General features: G+C 52.3%; 2 protein-coding genes across 6 annotated transcripts; both read left to right on the top strand.

Moving 5' to 3' along the window:
• Window positions 1–124: 124 nt before the first annotated feature.
• On the top strand, window positions 125–5,817 carry prkcq (protein kinase C, theta). 3 transcript variants are annotated; one of them, XM_088366776.1, is made up of 18 exons: window positions 125–420; window positions 1,199–1,448; window positions 2,231–2,430; window positions 2,664–2,724; window positions 2,855–3,023; window positions 3,096–3,127; window positions 3,207–3,292; window positions 3,366–3,495; window positions 3,573–3,682; window positions 3,747–3,861; window positions 3,944–4,098; window positions 4,166–4,339; window positions 4,416–4,507; window positions 4,577–4,639; window positions 4,709–4,847; window positions 4,931–5,119; window positions 5,190–5,318; window positions 5,388–5,817. In XM_088366776.1, exons 2-18 carry the CDS (start codon window positions 1,331–1,333, stop codon window positions 5,538–5,540), a joined length of 2,115 nt encoding a protein of 704 aa, XP_088222902.1. In that variant the 5' UTR covers window positions 125–420; window positions 1,199–1,330; the 3' UTR covers window positions 5,541–5,817. The 3 variants fall into 3 exon arrangements, with proteins under 3 accessions (XP_088222902.1, XP_088222903.1, XP_088222904.1); XM_088366777.1 differs by having other exon boundaries at window positions 334–420; window positions 506–1,448; XM_088366778.1 differs by lacking the exons at window positions 125–420; window positions 1,199–1,448 and having other exon boundaries at window positions 2,290–2,426.
• A 693-nt stretch (window positions 5,818–6,510) lies between these two features.
• Window positions 6,511–15,504, top strand: creb3l2 (cAMP responsive element binding protein 3-like 2). Of its 3 annotated transcripts, XM_088366785.1 has the most exons (12): window positions 6,511–6,702; window positions 6,865–7,236; window positions 12,009–12,258; window positions 12,339–12,593; window positions 12,673–12,860; window positions 12,941–13,087; window positions 13,167–13,225; window positions 13,401–13,469; window positions 13,574–13,673; window positions 13,773–13,908; window positions 14,007–14,250; window positions 14,530–15,504. In XM_088366785.1, exons 2-12 carry the CDS (start codon window positions 7,138–7,140, stop codon window positions 14,588–14,590), a joined length of 1,608 nt encoding a protein of 535 aa, XP_088222911.1. In that variant the 5' UTR covers window positions 6,511–6,702; window positions 6,865–7,137; the 3' UTR covers window positions 14,591–15,504. The 3 variants fall into 3 exon arrangements, with proteins under 3 accessions (XP_088222911.1, XP_088222912.1, XP_088222910.1); XM_088366786.1 differs by lacking the exon at window positions 6,511–6,702 and having other exon boundaries at window positions 6,714–7,236; window positions 14,007–14,244; XM_088366784.1 differs by lacking the exon at window positions 6,511–6,702 and having other exon boundaries at window positions 6,716–7,236.
• The last annotated feature ends 169 nt before the right edge of the window (window positions 15,505–15,673 follow it).

Below are 15,673 nucleotides of genomic sequence, written 5' to 3'. Positions count from 1 at the left end.
TCAATAATGACCTCCCTCCCTCCCTCTCATGTGCTTTCTTGTTCAGTCCAAAGGTCATTAGGCGAGAAATGGCGCCCTCTTGTGGACAAATTATGAGGACAGCATTGAATTCGCTTGGGGGTGGGCGCGTTAGTTTTTGGAAGTATTTTGAGAGGAAAATAACAGTAAGGTATTTTTTTGTTTTTCTTACGAAATGGCAAGCAAAAATATGTTGCATTGCATTCGGTAGGACTAAAGTGGAAGCTTGAAAATACAACATAAGTCAAAGTTTGCATCCAAAATTCACATGTGCACCCATTTGAAGTAATACTCCCATGCTCTTGAACGCATCACGAGAACAAGAGCGGCGCGCGTCACTTGCTGCGCTCAAGTCACTTGGCTTGCCGGCCGACTCATCACAAAGCTTGTCGTCCGCGTGAGGTTAGTTTTGATGTTTTTCTTCATCAAATGAGATCATTTGAATAGAAATGACTTGTGTTTGCCTTTTGGTGGGTGTCACTCAAAGGCCTGGCATCCGCTCTTCCTGTCAACTTCAAAAAGCTGAAAGGTCCCGGAAAGGTCTCGGCCAGCCGGCACGCTGGCACCTGACCTTTGCCTGCGGAGCGGCCCCCGAACCGAACGGCCACACCTTGCGCGAGCCGATTTGGTGGCGTAGAGCGGCTCGCGTTGAAGCCGTTTCCGCCTTTGGCGGTTCCTAACGACCCCCGTTGCAAAGTGTCGAGTCGGCAAGTCGGCCGAGAGGAAGTGAGATGACTGGAGAGGCGACAGGAAGTTGAGTTTAGTGGGAGGAGCTTCAACGTCCATTTGAATGAGCCACTTTGGGTTTCGTGATGCGCGTGGGTGTTCACACCTCAACATCTCACTTCCCTTTTGTTGAGTTTCAGTCCCCGCCAAAAAGATTTTCAGGCGACGAGCCTCTTCTGCACCCGTGTTTCTCTTCCTGAAGGTGTCCCAAAACTTACGGCCACGTGTGTGAATGTTCCCGGCGGACGTTTAGGATTTCATCTCTATTAATAGTGGCGGGCAGGCAGGCAGGCAGGCAGGCAGGCCGGCCAGCCGGCCGGCCTCAAATGTCACAAGTGTGCCATTGGCGGCTTCCATATGGCGTCAAAAATGAAGAAATGAAGCATTGCCTTTGACTTTTTACAGCGTGCTCATCTGCTGTGATGTCACAGCTCTGTCGTCGTTCTCCGTATAGGTCCTCTGGAGGCCAACCTCCTCCTCCTCCTCCCCCTCCCCCCTCTGCCCGCCGTGTCTCTGGCAGGAACTAGGGCAGCTCGTCGTCTGTCGAGGAAAGTCCGCACCGAGACCCGGACGGGGACCGGCCGCCATGTCGCCCTTCCTGCGCATCGGCTTCTCCAACTTTGAGATGGACCCGGGCCTGGAGTACCAGGAGGAGGTGCTCAACCCCTACTGCGCCGTTTACATGAAGGAGGCCGTCGATACAGGTGGGACACGGCGTCCGATGAGATTTTCGATTTAAAAGCTCCGGTCTTTGCTCTGGACGGGAACGTTTTCACCGCGCTGCCAAGTTGAGGGCGCTCCCGTTGCCATGGTGACATATTGCAATGCATCATGTTGGTACTGAAGCTCACTTTATTTCTACCTGCTGCTCATTTTGAGCCCACAGTAGCAATTTTTTTTCTTCCTCTTCAATGTGGCGGAAGAACAACTCTTGCTTTTTCGAAGAAAAACAACAGGAAGTGACACGAGCGCGCCGTCACCTGCTCTCCGAAGTAACGGCGAGCTGACGCACGCAGATGGCAGTCAGATGATGAGCCCAACGCTTGGGGGAGTCAAAAGCTTAGCGGGCTTTTTTGCAGCCGTTATGCAAGTGGATCTCTGCCACGTTCTTATCACGCAAAACAAAATGCAGCAGATGTCGAGAGCCGATAAGCCGAAGCTGAAGCTGGCGGGCAGAAGGTCAACGCTTTAGACGGACACGGTGCTCGCTTGGCAACCGCAAGCACATCGGCCTATTTGTTTGGCTCACGAGAGCTAAATCGGAATGGCGGCGGCGGCGGCGCCTGTCAAACATTGTCTTTATTATTGCGAGTGTAACAAACCAATTGCGATATTGAAATCAATGGATTTCAAGCAAATGGGCTGAATCATGTCAATGTACCCGTCTGCATGTGTTGCAGCCCCGTCGCTGCTTCGTTCCTTTTCAAGCCAAAGGCAAAAATTGGCCGGTGACGTCAATCCGAGTCTTGCCTCCCTTCCCCTGCAGAAAAGGGCCCGGTGTTCAAGCAGAAGAAGCCCACCATGTACCCCCCGTGGAGCACCACCTTTGACGCGCACGTGCACCGCGGGCGCGTCATGCACGTGATGGTGAAGGACCGCACGGCCGAGCTCAAGTCGGAGGCCACCGTGGAGCTGGACTCGCTGGCCTCGCGCTGCAAGAAGGAGAACGGCCGGCTGGAGATGTGGGTGCGTGCGCAGCGCAGCGCGCGTCGGTCGGTCGGTCGGTCGGCCCTCTGCTGAGCGACGTTGCCATCTGTTAGTTAGCGCTTAGCGTTGCTCACCGCCGACATGAATTGCAGCCCCAAAACTTGAGCGCTGATGGATTTCATTCACTCAGGGAGAGCTGCGGCCTTTGTCAGATATTAGGCAGGCAAACTCTGATTTGGATATGTTTTTTTATTTTATTTTTTCTATCTCAGTTGGAGTTGAAGCCGCAGGGCCGCCTGCTCATGGAGGCTCGATACTACCTGGAGATAAGCGGTGAGTTAGGAGCGTCGAAATAAAGCCGGCATTCTCGCAATCGAAAAATAGAACATGGTGGAAGTGACGTGAAGATTGTTTTTCGAAAGGGCGGCCCTTCCAAAGTGTCAATCTCGTCGTGTTGTTTCAGACGCGGCGGCGAAGGCCGACGGCGAATGCGAGCGCGAGGCTCCGTTCGCCCTCCATCATCGGCGCGGCGCCATCAAACAGGCCAAAATTCATGAGGTCAAGTGTCACGAGTTCAGCGCCACCTTCTTCCCGCAGCCCACCTTCTGCTCCGTCTGCAAAGAGTTTGTCTGGTGCGCCGGCCCGCCCAACCGCCGACCGCCATCCCCCGTCTTGTCCTCAACATTTTTGCCTTTTTCCGGCAGGGGTCTCAACAAACAAGGTTACCAGTGCAGACGTGAGTTTTGCTCTTTTCCCCTCCCTCCCTCGTCGTGTCGCGTCGCGCGGTCGGTCTGAGTCGCTGCGCGTGCCCGCAGAGTGCAACGCCGCCATCCACAAGAAATGCATCGACAAGGTCATCGCCAAGTGCACGGGCTCGGCCGTCAACAGCAAGGAAACCATGGTAACTAACCTCCGCCGTCCGTCCGTCCGTCCCGCCTCCGTCTAGCTGGGCGCTAACCGGCGTGGAATTTCAGATCCACAAGGAGCGCTTCAAGATCGACATGCCGCACAGGTTCAAGGTGTACAACTACAAGAGCCCCACCTTCTGCGAGCATTGCGGGACCCTCTTGTGGGGGCTGGCCAAGCAGGGCCTCAAATGTGACGGTGAGAGAGGAGCCCTCGCTTTTCCACACGCGACGGAAACGAGGCCTCGCGCTCAACCGCTTGTCGCCCCGGACTAGAATGCGGCATGAACGTCCACCACAAGTGCCAGAAGAAAGTGGCCAACCTGTGCGGGGTCAACCAGAAACTGATGGCCGAAGCGCTGGCCGTCATCGAGAGCCAACAGCAGGTCAGGGCCGGACGGACGCCTTTCCGCCACACTCTTCCCGCGTCAACCCCACGACGTCCTCTAGGCCAGGAGCACCAGAGAAAGCGACATGGTCGGACGGGAAGGTCCCGTGGACATCAACCGAATGATGCGCTCCAGTGCGGCGGAAAGCGCGGCTTCGGCGACGCCTGCGTGTAAAGGTACTCGCTCGCTCGCTCGCCTTGATGTTTGTCGTCCGGCGGGGGCGGGGGCACTCTTGAACATGCGCTGGCCTCCCGGTAGAGGTGCAGGGTATTTCCTGGGAGGGGCCGGCCGTCTCCGACACGCCGGCGGCGGCGCGAGAACACGTTTACGATTTGCCGTCGCTGGGTCGGCCCAAGTTCTCCCTGGACGACTTTGTTCTGCACAAGACGCTCGGCAAAGGCAGCTTTGGCAAGGTGAAGACGCTCGCTCGCCAAAGACCCCCATGGATTTTTCAAAGGCTGCGGCTTGACTTTTTTTCAGGTGTTTTTAGCCGAGCTGAAAAAGAGCGGCGAGTTTTTCGCCATCAAGGCTCTGAAGAAGGACGTGGTTCTGATGGACGACGACGTGGAGTGCACCATGGTGGAGAGGAGGGTCCTCTCTTTAGCCTGGGAAAACCCCTTCCTCACTCAACTGCACTGCACCTTCCAAACCAAGGTCAGGTGCCCCGCCCCGCCCCGCCCCGCCCCGCCCTTCCATTCGACCTCCTGACTCAAGTCCAGTCGTCCTCCAGGAGAACCTGTTCTTCGTGATGGAGTACCTGAACGGAGGCGACCTGATGTTCCACATCCAGAAGTGTCACAAGTTTGACCTGCACCGATCCACGTAGGCGCGCCTGGCCCAGCTTACCCTCCCGGAGACTCTCCCTCACTCACGCTTGCTCTCTCCCCGCAGCTTCTACGCCGCCGAGATTGTCTGTGGCCTTCAGTTCCTGCACTCCAGAGGAATCATCTACAGGTGCCGGAGACGAGGGACAACCCTCAGAAGCTTGAAATGTTGACGTCCTTTCTTGCCTGATGTCTGCAGGGACCTGAAGCTGGACAATATCTTGCTGGACTCGGAGGGACACGTCAAGATCGCAGACTTTGGGATGTGCAAGGAGAAGATGTCGGAGGAGGCCCGCACGTCCACTTTCTGCGGGACGCCCGACTACATTGCTCCCGAGGTGATGACGCGGCGGCGGCGGCGGCGGCGGCTCGCCCCGATCCGATTCGTGGAGGACTTTTCACAATGGTGGCGTGCGTTCAGATCCTGCTGGGCCAGAAGTACAACCGCTCGGTGGACTGGTGGTCCTTCGGCGTCCTGCTGTACGAGATGCTCATCGGTCAGTCTCCCTTCCACGGCCGGGACGAGGAGGAGCTCTTTCAGTCCGTCCGCACCGACGACCCGGCGTACCCCCGCTGGCTGACCCGAGACGCCAAGGACATCCTCATCAAGGTGGGACGCTAACCCGGCGACGCGTGCATCTGCCCCGCTTTGACGTCTGCCGTCGTCGTCCCGCCCGCAGCTGTTTGTCAGGGAGCCCGAGGAGCGGCTGGGAGTCAAGGGAGACGTCAGGCAGCACGCCTTCTTTGGCGCCACCGACTGGAAGGCCCTGGAACTGCGCAAGGTGCCGCCGCCCTTCAAGCCCACTTTGGTACGTTTCGCCATCCTCCGCTTCTCATCTCCACGGTGACCCGAGTTCACGCCATCTCCTCGCCCGCAGACGTCCCCCAGCGACTGCAGCAACTTTGACAAAGAGTTCATCAACGAGAAGCCGCGGCTGTCGTGCGCCGACCGCACGCTCATCAACAGCGTGGACCAGACCATGTTCTGCAACTTCTCCTTCGTCAATCCGGCTCAGGCGGCGGCGCGCTGATCTCCCCCGCCGCCGCCGCCGCCGCCGCCGAGCGAGCAGACTTTAAGGCGGTCCATTTCGGGCCAAAATTCCAGTGTCTCTGAGGCCAAGTAAGACAAAAACTGACAGGTCACGTTGCAGTCGTCCAATAAGTGTCGTAACTGCGCAGACCTCGCGTAGGAAAATGTTGACCTCCGTTTATACATTTGGATTACCTCAGAAGTGTCCATGTCGTTTCGTCTCGTTGTCGCTAATTAAACACGTGACATTTTGTTGCAAAATGTCTCCGCCTCAATGATCTTTGTGGTGCAAGCGTCCATTTTATGTGGTCTGAGGAGAAAAGGTGAGAGAGAGCTGCAGAAAGTCCAAGCGATTGCTCTCATGTTCCCAGGGAATTTGCTCAAAGTGCAGCTATCAAGCCAAACACGTGCATGAGCTAAGGAAGGAAACCTGCTCTGTGTACTTGGTGGCTTCAGAGACCCCCGGCCCAAACTATGGTCAACAAAAGCATTTGGTGGTGCTGTGTATGGACGTTTTGTTTCTGCAGACAAGAAGTGTCTGTGTCTTTTATTCAAGTACTTTATTTATGATCACCAATAAAGCAAAGTAATGGTCAAGTGTAGTCACAAGATTTGACCAAGAATTTTCCCATATAAATGATAGAAAGAGAGCTTGAAAATGTTGGTAATCATCCAAAGTTTCAAAGGCGTAGGTTTGTTGTACCATTGATGCATGACGTAGCGGCTTCCGGCATCATGATTGGCTGAGAAGTGTAGATAATGCTAAAGTAGCCACCCCTATGGTGTCTGGGATTCTTGGCTTTCAACGATTGGCCGAGGAGGAAATTAATGTCGCTCCTTGTTGGGTCATTGAGCTGTCAGTCAAAAAGTAAGGTTCAAAGGTAACGGCGATCTGATTGGGCGACAGCTGCACATGCGCAGTGTAGTCCAGCTAAACCGGAAAATTAACAAATAAAGGTTTAAAAAGCCGATCAAATTTAACTCCTGGGTTGAATCGCATTGGCCGTGATTGCTTGTGATTCATTTTGATCGGGCTCCATTTAATTTTTGACGTTCAAAAATAAGTTCACAACAAATGTTTGGTGCTCGTGAACATGAAGTGGGGCTTTACTTTGAAATCAACCTCCGGAAATGTTATCTGCCATACAACAGCTGGAACTCACGTAAGGCCGATTAAGTTTGTTTCTTTGTTTTTTCCTCTAGATAAACGTTGCAATAAAATATGTACAATGACATCGGATGCATAATATACACTTGATTGGGTAGTTTGACTGCTCATTCCGATTGACCACTGTGCGGCGTGTGACTCCACCTCCGCATTCCAGGTCGTCTGCTCGTTGAGGAAGAGGAGGAGGAGGAGGAGGAGGAGGAGGAGAGCGAAGGAAGGAAGGAAGACGAGAGAGAGAAAAGCAGCTACTTCGTGTCTGGATGTTGAGGACAAGGGGAGATGATCAACATTTGGACGTTCTTACTTGATTAAAACACACAGACACAGTCCTGCTCGTCGCGTCGACTTCCTTCCAAACAAAGTTGCGGCAACTTCTTCAAACTTTTTCGTTTTGGGAGGAGGAGGCGGAGGAGGCAACCGGGACGCCGTCATGGAGATCCTGGACTCGAGTGAAAGCTTCCTGCACTGGGACCGCAACCTCAGCGAGCTGTCCGAGGCCGGAGACATGGACTGTGCCCTCTACACAAACGTGAGTGCAAGTTCTCACTTTTTGTAACCAGTGAACGGTGCAGAATGCTGTCAGTGCGTGTGTGTGCCCTGCTCTCCCTTCACAAGTTGAGCCTTGAGGTCCAGGATGCCCCCTCCCTTCCCCCCTCTCATTTGAATGTTTACTTAAAGCGATGATATACTTCTAAACATAAGAATAAGCAATCAATCATCATTATAATCGAAAAACCTCCACTGACATGCTCACTGTACTTAGCATTATGTACACATGCACAATTTAATAGAAAGGAATCCTGTGATCACCATTGTGCCCTATTTGAGTGGCATTCATGAACAATGTTTATTCTTGTATTTTGCACTATTAAGGTACCCAACATTTTAGTAACTTGGTGCAAAATAGAAATGCTATAATAAACACAAATGCCACTCAAAAGGAACATTTTTATTGTTCAAATAAGTATTTATGGGTGGGTTGATGAATTTCTTGCCATGATATCCTTCAAAAAGTTTGTTTCATATGCGAAAAGACAGAAAGAAATCTACAGGTGCTTTCACCGGGTTGTTATTAAAGTAGGGCATTAAAAAGTCAGCAAAGTCTGACTAGAAGACTGCTGCGTGCGTGCGTGCCTTGCATCTTGAGGACTTTCCAAAATGGCCATTTGCCTCTCCGCTGTTACATAACTCATGAGGAGAAAGTTTGGATGGAGATGGGAATGCGGCCCGCAAGCGTACACATTGGGCAGCCTGTGACAGGTCCGGACTCGACTGGAGGCCCTTTAAACCATTCTTGACCGTTCGGATCCGACAGTTCATATACGGAGGGTGAAGCGCACAGGCCGTAATTTGGGCACCATTGAACGAGAACGTAGCTATGCGTGCGTGCGTGCGTATGAATGTAAAATGACTGTAGTGTTCCCAAACAGACTGGCTTGCTTGTTCCCCTCGGCTGACCTCCCCCACCCCCACCCCTCGCCCACAAAGCCTCTGCCTTCCTTTCCAGCTTGCGCTTTTACTCGTGTGGGTGCACACCCGACTCTCGCAAAGTCGGGGACATGTGCGTCATTCGTCCTCCGTCTGAGAGTGACACCCGTCATAATTCACCATCAGGTTCATCTGGTTAAATGACAATAACGAGTCGGCCTTCATTGTTCCCGCACGCTGTTAATACAATGACACAGCGTGGCCTCCGACTAAATTTAGCGTAGCAAACATTCACACGAGCTGGATTCCTTTTCATTTGTTGCGAAAACGTGAGTCAAGAACGAGGAAAGTAGATTCATGGTGCAAATTGAGAAGGAAGGCAGAAAGGATGCAGTCGCGAAAGGTTTTTACGGACGTGCTCGCTGTGTTTGTCTTGTGGGTGGGCAACATAAACAAACGATACAAACGCAACGTAGCTTTAGCGTAGCCTTTAATGGCCTCTATGCTAAGCCCTGCACGTGTGCGTGTGCGTAAGTGACAGTAACTTGCACTCAGTGCACTGCAGGAGGAGGAGGAAGGCTTGCTGTGCACATGCAGAAGACCTTTCCAAGAATGTGTCCCCCTTACGTAACTTTCAGCAGATGGACCGTAATGTCATGTTCTGCTTTTGCCATATTAGCAAACACACGCACACACACATATACACACACACACACACACACACAGCTGCAGGCAAACACACACGCAGTAGCTGGGTAAACAAACGCTAAAAGCGAGGTGCCTGATCTCCGGCGGGGCAGGGCATCCCGCTCGCCTCTGGCCTCCAGCCGCCAGGCCGGGAATGAAAGTCACACGAGAAAAAAACATTAAGGTGGCGCACAAGTAGCTTGTTGACTTAACGAGAGAAGGCAAAACAAAATGGCGGCTTTCACGGGATGTCTCAAAGAACAAATATTGGGACCCCAAAAAGTGATTTTTAAAAAAAAAATTGTTTTTAAATTATCGTTCTGAGAAATCTCAGAATGGATGCAGGCCGCGTCCAATTTGCTGGCCTGCTATTTGTTCTTTTGAACTGCGCTGGATGGAAACGGGCCCTTGGCCACTTGGCCGCCGGGCCTCCACATGGCGTCCACATGGAAGTTTGCGTCTGCATTTTCAGTCTTCTGCGAGCGTCTCTTCCAACCCCCCTCCCCCACTGGAAAGTGGGCGGCGGCTTTCATGGCGGGGACACCAAGGTGGTAATCATCTCGTTTTGAGGGCGTCCTCGGGCCGGCGTCCCGTCGGCGGGAGCCGTCGCCAGGCTAAATTTAAATGTGGCGTTTGCGGCGGGGCGGCTCAAACTGCACACTCTCCTCCCAAAATGCCGCAATTGAACTTCTTGATGGTTGTGGTTGAGATGCAAATAACACCTCCAAAGTCACAATTGCAGATTGTGGCCATCCTTCACCTGAGACATCAAAGTGTCTCATTAAAAACCGCCAATATGGCGCCTGTGTCCTTTTCTAGGCGTCAGGCGGCCCTCAAGGCTAAGCCCCCCCCCGCTTTCCAAATCTCTTGCCGTCTTTTGGGTCGTAAGGCAGACACGGCCGGCGAGGTTTGACATCTACGACGAGTCCGGGCGAGTTGGCGGACGTGTTTTGTCTTGGGCGCCGACTTGCATTTTACCCGGCACGCCTCGCTCGCAAGGTGATGAGCTTCGAAAAAGACAACACAATTCAACACACGCAAAAATATAGAATGGAAATGTAGTTCTTTTTGAAAATAGCCTGCTTCGGAACATTTCTGCACCAAGAAAAAGCCTTTGCCCCTTTTAGACAAAAGTAGGTCAGCGTGTGTCTCGTCTGTGTGTGTGTCAGTGTCAATTTAGTGTCTCTTTCTGCTATGTGTGAGTGTGTTATTCCTGCAGCTAACACACACGTACACACGCACGGAGTGGAAGGAGTTTGTCATAGGTCGCGGTGACGACTCGGAAAAAGCAGAGCGTTCGAGCGTGCTGCTTGACCCAAACGCAGACAACTGAGCTCAACGGGTGGCCATCTGCGTTCAAGGTGGCATTTTTGACAATGAGAATCGCTTATCATGACAAAATATGTATTCACTGAAGGTTTTTTTTCCTTTGGTGAAGTCATCCGTGTCTGTCTGGAGGTTGTTTGGGTTTGGGGGCGGGGGGGGGGGGTTGCCTTCACTCGTCTGGAAGCTTCGAGAGGCCGAGTGGCTGGAAGAATTGAAAATCCAGACGTGTTTTCCATTCGTCAGCTGCCGTAGTTTGGCTCATGCTAACGATGCTAACGGTGGTGTGGAAACGGGCCGGCTGTCAGATAGGCGAGTTCAGATAGTAAGAGGAATGAATAACAAACACGCTGACTCGTGCCTTTTTGACATCAACTCGTGCGACGTGTTTGTGTGTCCTCTGGTCATGTCATCGCAGATAGGTCGCAGTCCTCGGGCTAAAGTCCGCTCGTGCCATCAGATTACACACACACACACACACACATTAGTTTGCACTATAGGAACTCATTGGGAAAATCCTCAAAACATTACCCGACTGATAAATGGGAGGCTAGAATAGTTCTACAAATGTTTTTATTTTTAAGCAGCACTAAGGTAAAGGTGTAAATGTTTTTTCCTCGGGAGTAACTAAGAATTTGGACCTTTCATGTCTTCTCCACATGTTGCATCACCAAGCTGTTCTGCTTTTTCCGCCCTCCTTGGCCTCAAAGAGGCATCTGGAAATTGAAACCTTTAAACACACACACACACACACGTTTGCGGAAGACTTGAAGGCAGCATTCCTTTGCTACCTCCCCCCCTGAGAGGATCTGTGCCTGCTCGGCCGAGCCTCGCGGCTGGTGGGAGCTTTTATGGTGGCAGCGTAATTGCACCTTTTCCACCCACGCAGCTTTTTCAGGCCTTGTTGGTTGCAAATGTTAAGGAAAAAAAGTGTCAATAAAGGACCCCCCCCCCCCTTTAAAACTGTAATTACCTATAGACTCCACAAGAAGGCAGCAAACAAATCCTTTTATCTAATCTCTTTTTTTTTTTTCTTTTCTTTTACATCAGCACAAATGTGCAGCAATAAGCAATAAATTCCAGCAATAAAATTGAGGCTAGGTCCAAGTGTGGCTAACCTGTATCCTAACTCACAATGCTTGCTAGCTTCATGCCGTTGGACTATTTGTGCGTTCCGTTTGTGTTTCCCTTTGAGTTATTTGCTTTTAGAAAGTCATGTCATGTTTGTTTGTGTCATCTGGGGTAAATACTTTCTTGTGAGGATTAAAAGGCCTCCTTGTTGGCACGCCTTTGGAATTTACTTGCCAGATTCTTGCCTCGGAGTTTCCTATTCAGCCGGGGGGGGGGGGTCGGGTTACAGTCGGCCCCAAATCACACGCTTGTGTGAGCTGCCGGGACAAAGGGGGTTCAGTTTGCGAGGGTATTTGGTGGTGGTGGGCCGCGACCCGCTCCACTGCCCCACATTGCGCACCCACCCGGGAAAATGACTGTGTGTTTGTGGCCCTGTTTTTCAGCTTGCAAATGGTAGGACCGCTCCTATTTCCTGCTCTTAAACAAACAGGCTATTTTTGTATTCTTCAAACCACAAAATGACGCACTGTTCATGTGTGTTCCCTCCTGAGCTGAGCAATTAAAGGTGATGCTGGACTGTCGGTTACCACGGCAGCACGCATCGGGCGGATGAGTGTGTAAATATTGGTTTGGGCTTTTAAACAAATTCTCAGTTAGCATTCCAGCCTGTTACGGCAGCACATGGAGAACAACAAACTGAAAAATGGATTACAGGAAGTCAAAGCGGGCACAAACGCCCCCGAGTGGCCATTATGTGATCTCATCGAGAAAATGCTCTGGTGTGCCGCGCAGCACTTCTCGGAGCTTCTGGACGACCTCTCACACGACGCTCTGCTGGGCCAGCTGCTGAGCGACCCCTTCCTGTCGGGGGTACGAGGAGGCGCCGGAGGCTCGGGGGCCGACGAGGAGGAAGGCGGCGACCTGTGCCCGTCGTCGCCGCCGCCGCCGCACATCGCCGCGGAGCACAGCTACTCGCTGTGCGGCGACAGCAGGCCGCAGTCGCCGCTTTCGCACCTGACCGGGGAGCGTGGCAGCGATGCAGGTCTACCGACAACGTGCACAATTCACTTCTTGATGGAGGCCAAACTGTCCAGTATTCACGCGTCGGCTCTTTTGCTGCAGAATCCGAAGGCGACTCGTCCGAGTGGCCCATGGAGCAGGACGACGGGATGGAGGCTCTCCTGTGCGACGCGCCGTCCCTCCTGCCCGCCCTGGCCCTTGCCTTGGGCTCCGCCGAGGTCCCCCAAGACGCCGCCAGCCCTGCTCAGAGCGCTCGCAGCCAGGACAAAAGCGTCAAGGTCAAGGAGGAGAAGGTCTTCCCCCAGATTAAACTGGAACCGCACGAAGTGGATCAGTTTCTCAATTTGTCCCCGAAAGGTTGGTGCTTTTTTATGACTCCAGCTGCCGCGCCGAGCTGGATTCATTCGGTGACCACACACTTGCATGACTGCGTCAGGTCTGCAGATGCCCCCCACCCCGCCCAGCTCGCACGGCAGCGACTCGGAGGGCGGCCAGAGCCCCGTGCGCGGCCCCACCTCGCCCAGCAGCCCTGCGCCGGCGCAGCCCGGTCTCAAGGCGCCCGCCCGCGGCAGCTCTTCCTCCTCTTCCTCGCTGTCCAACTCACCGCTGCTCACCGCCGCCCACGTGAGGAACAGACGTCGCCGCAAGTGTGCCTAATAGAGTGGTCGGTATGAATCGGGCTGAATGTGTGTATGTGTGTGTAGAAACTTCAGGGCTCGGGACCTCTGATGCTGACAGAGGAGGAACGCCGCACGCTGGTGGCTGAAGGCTACCCGGTTCCCACCAAGCTGCCACTCACAAAAGCTGAGGAGAAAGCGCTCAAGAAGATCCGCCGGAAGATCAAAAATAAGGTGCGGCGCATGGAAGGAAGCAGGACTTGCGGTCCAGTGCCTTTTAAAAAGATTTCTATTTCCCCCCCCCCCGCCTCAGATTTCCGCTCAGGAGAGTCGCCGGAAGAAGAAGGAGTACATGGACACCTTGGAGAAGAAGTGAGTCCCAAAGTATCTTTCCCATTTGACCTTTTGGACTGTCACATGCAGGTGCATCTCAATTCAAGAAAAGAAAAGAAAGAGGCCATGGATAACTACACATGGAGACAGACGTTCAACCTGACATTGATTTTATTCTCAACGTTTTGACATGCAGTACTACTCTTGTCCGCAGGGTGGAGACATGCTCCAACGAAAACAACGACCTGAGGAGGAAAGTGGACACGCTGGAGTGCACCAACAAGTAAAGAGTTCTTCTCTTCATATCGCCGTTCAGTTTTTGCATATCATTTTAATGAAGAAAAAAAAAAAAAAGTTTTTCTAATATCCGAAATGCAATCAATGTAGGTCTCTGCTGCAGCAGCTGCAGGCCCTGCAGGCTTCGCTGTCCGGAAAAGTGTCCAGGTCGTGTCGTGCGGTGGGCACGCAGACGTCGTCCTGCCTAATGGTACGCCGCATCTTCATTGACTTGTGGCGGTTGAGCGGCCGAGCGCTTATCGATCGCTGTGTGTGTGTGTGTGTGTGTGTGCGCACCTCATCCTCTCAGGTGGTGGTCTTGTGTTTTGCCCTCTTTTTGGGAAGTTTCTACCCGACCGGCCTCACCTCCGGCGCCGGCCCAATCGCCGCTGGCGACGGCCCGGCCTCTGGGCAACTGGCGGTCAAAGAGTCGTACGCAGCAACAGGTGCGAGCGTTGCTTTAACAACGTTACACGCAGAGTCGCCGCCTGGATTGGCACGGTCGCAATTGAGGCTGGCTAATTCTTTGCGTGTTTTCCAATAGTCAAATCGAGAAGTCTGTTGTCCACCTCGGAGGACGAGCCGCCGCACCTGCTAGGCCTGGGTGGCGAGTACCCCGACCGATGGGAGGACGCTGACGTCACCGTGGTCATGGCGGCGTGGCGGCGTTCGGGCGAGCAGCAGAAAATGGCGGCGGCGGCGGCGGAGGAGCCCCACTGGGCCGAGACGCGCCCGCCGGCGTTCAGGAGTCAAAGCAACAAAACCAGCTCGTCAAACAGCAGGTACAGGTGAGTCACCCAGGCTTTTCTTTCACATAGCCGATGACAATCATTTCACATCACTCATTTGTGCTGAATAGAAAAAAAGTTTCAACCACCTTTTACTGTTTAAAGATGTGCCGTCTTTCTGATACCGCTAGAGGGAGCCCGAGTTCCATCATTGCTCCTCATAGCGCACGGCTTCCAAAGCTGCCTTGAAAAGAATTCAAACGTTTTGCCTGACCCCTGCAATCATTTGGTCACACAGTAAATACTGACTCGCGCGAGTGTATGTGTGTGTGTGTGTAGGCCTCTGGAGCAGAGGGCGAAAAGCATGGCGGTGGAGCGAAGCGTCAACGAGACCTCCTGAGGGACCCCCCCCCCCAGGCGTCCTTGAACAAAGCTCGCTCCCACTGGCCACGGCTGAGTCGCTGGGCTCCTTTCACAAAGCTCCTGCTCCAAGTAAATGTGCACTGACTAGTTGTATGAGACTTGTTGAACTTGATCCGCATGCGCATCCTGGCAAATTCCCTTTCACCATGAGTCATGTGGCATCTGTGGACAAAACAGGAGGGGACATGGCCAAGAATATATTTATATTTTTCTTTTTTTTTTCCCCGCCAAAGATTATTGCTCTCTTTTATTATTTGGTGTTTTTATTCCATTCCAGTGCCGTTCGTGTACATCCTTTTTGATATTTGTCTTTATTTTTTATTTTAATTCGTTCCTCATTCATATCTTGTTTATACGATGACCAAAATGTGCCTTTTTTTTGTGCGTTTCCTACGCGGCTTTCTAGAATATTTGCAAATGTTGACAGAGTACAACTAATCCAGAAAAGCGACGCGGGATGTTCATAGTTGGCATTTGTTAGCTTAGCACGATGACGACACGAAGCAGATGGCCGCTAACAATGACTTGATGGAGAAAACCAACTCGTGAAAGAATGTGGTACCTTGTAGCCCCATGTTATGCTAAGCTAAGCTAACTTCTTTGCAAACTTTCACTCACAATTATTCAAATTTAATATCTATTTTTGTAAATAGGAGTTGTTAAGAAGTGACGATTGCCTCATGCTCACTGTTTGGGCACAGCCATCACAATCTTAAAAATGTCGAATAGGAATATCGAGACAGACATTGACAAGAACGCGATGAAGTCGTCGTGACTGAAACGAGCAGCCAATGGAGAGCGGTCTCTCCCATATGTTTATTTTCTGTCTCTTTTTGTTTGTTAGTTTGTTTTGCTTGCATAATAAAGTATTTTCCTTAGTAAAAGCATCAATCGGTGTCTGTGTTGTGTTTTTGCAGCTTTTTGCATCTTTCCAAAAGGATGCTTCTGGGGCCAAAAAGCTTATAAAGTGGCACTGGGTCCCGCACGATGACGTCACTGGCAGCCTGGAGTCCTTGAGCGAGCGCACCATATGTGTGCTCATTGAGTGCGTGTGTGTGTG

Source organism: Syngnathus floridae, chromosome 22 (assembly GCF_059516105.1).
Source record: "Syngnathus floridae isolate MCC-2025c chromosome 22, RoL_Sflo_1.0, whole genome shotgun sequence".
Taxonomy (NCBI): Eukaryota; Metazoa; Chordata; class Actinopteri; order Syngnathiformes; family Syngnathidae; genus Syngnathus; species Syngnathus floridae.
Note: the sequence above shows the minus strand (reverse complement) of the source record. Positions and strands in the feature narration are given on the sequence as shown.

Bases quoted from the DNA above. Each gene is read 5' to 3' on its own strand.
- prkcq (XM_088366776.1), top strand. From the start codon at position 1,331: ATGTCGCCCTTCCTGCGCATCGGCTTCTCCAACTTTGAGATGGACCCG. The intron at 4,099-4,165 runs GTGAAGACGCTC...ACTTTTTTTCAG, and splicing joins GCAAAGGCAGCTTTGGCAAG to GTGTTTTTAGCCGAGCTGAA. The intron at 4,848-4,930 runs GTGATGACGCGG...GCGTGCGTTCAG, and splicing joins CCGACTACATTGCTCCCGAG to ATCCTGCTGGGCCAGAAGTA.
- creb3l2 (XM_088366785.1), top strand. From the start codon at position 7,138: ATGGAGATCCTGGACTCGAGTGAAAGCTTCCTGCACTGGGACCGCAAC. The intron at 12,594-12,672 runs GTTGGTGCTTTT...TGACTGCGTCAG, and splicing joins TCTCAATTTGTCCCCGAAAG to GTCTGCAGATGCCCCCCACC. The intron at 13,909-14,006 runs GTGCGAGCGTTG...GTTTTCCAATAG, and splicing joins AGAGTCGTACGCAGCAACAG to TCAAATCGAGAAGTCTGTTG.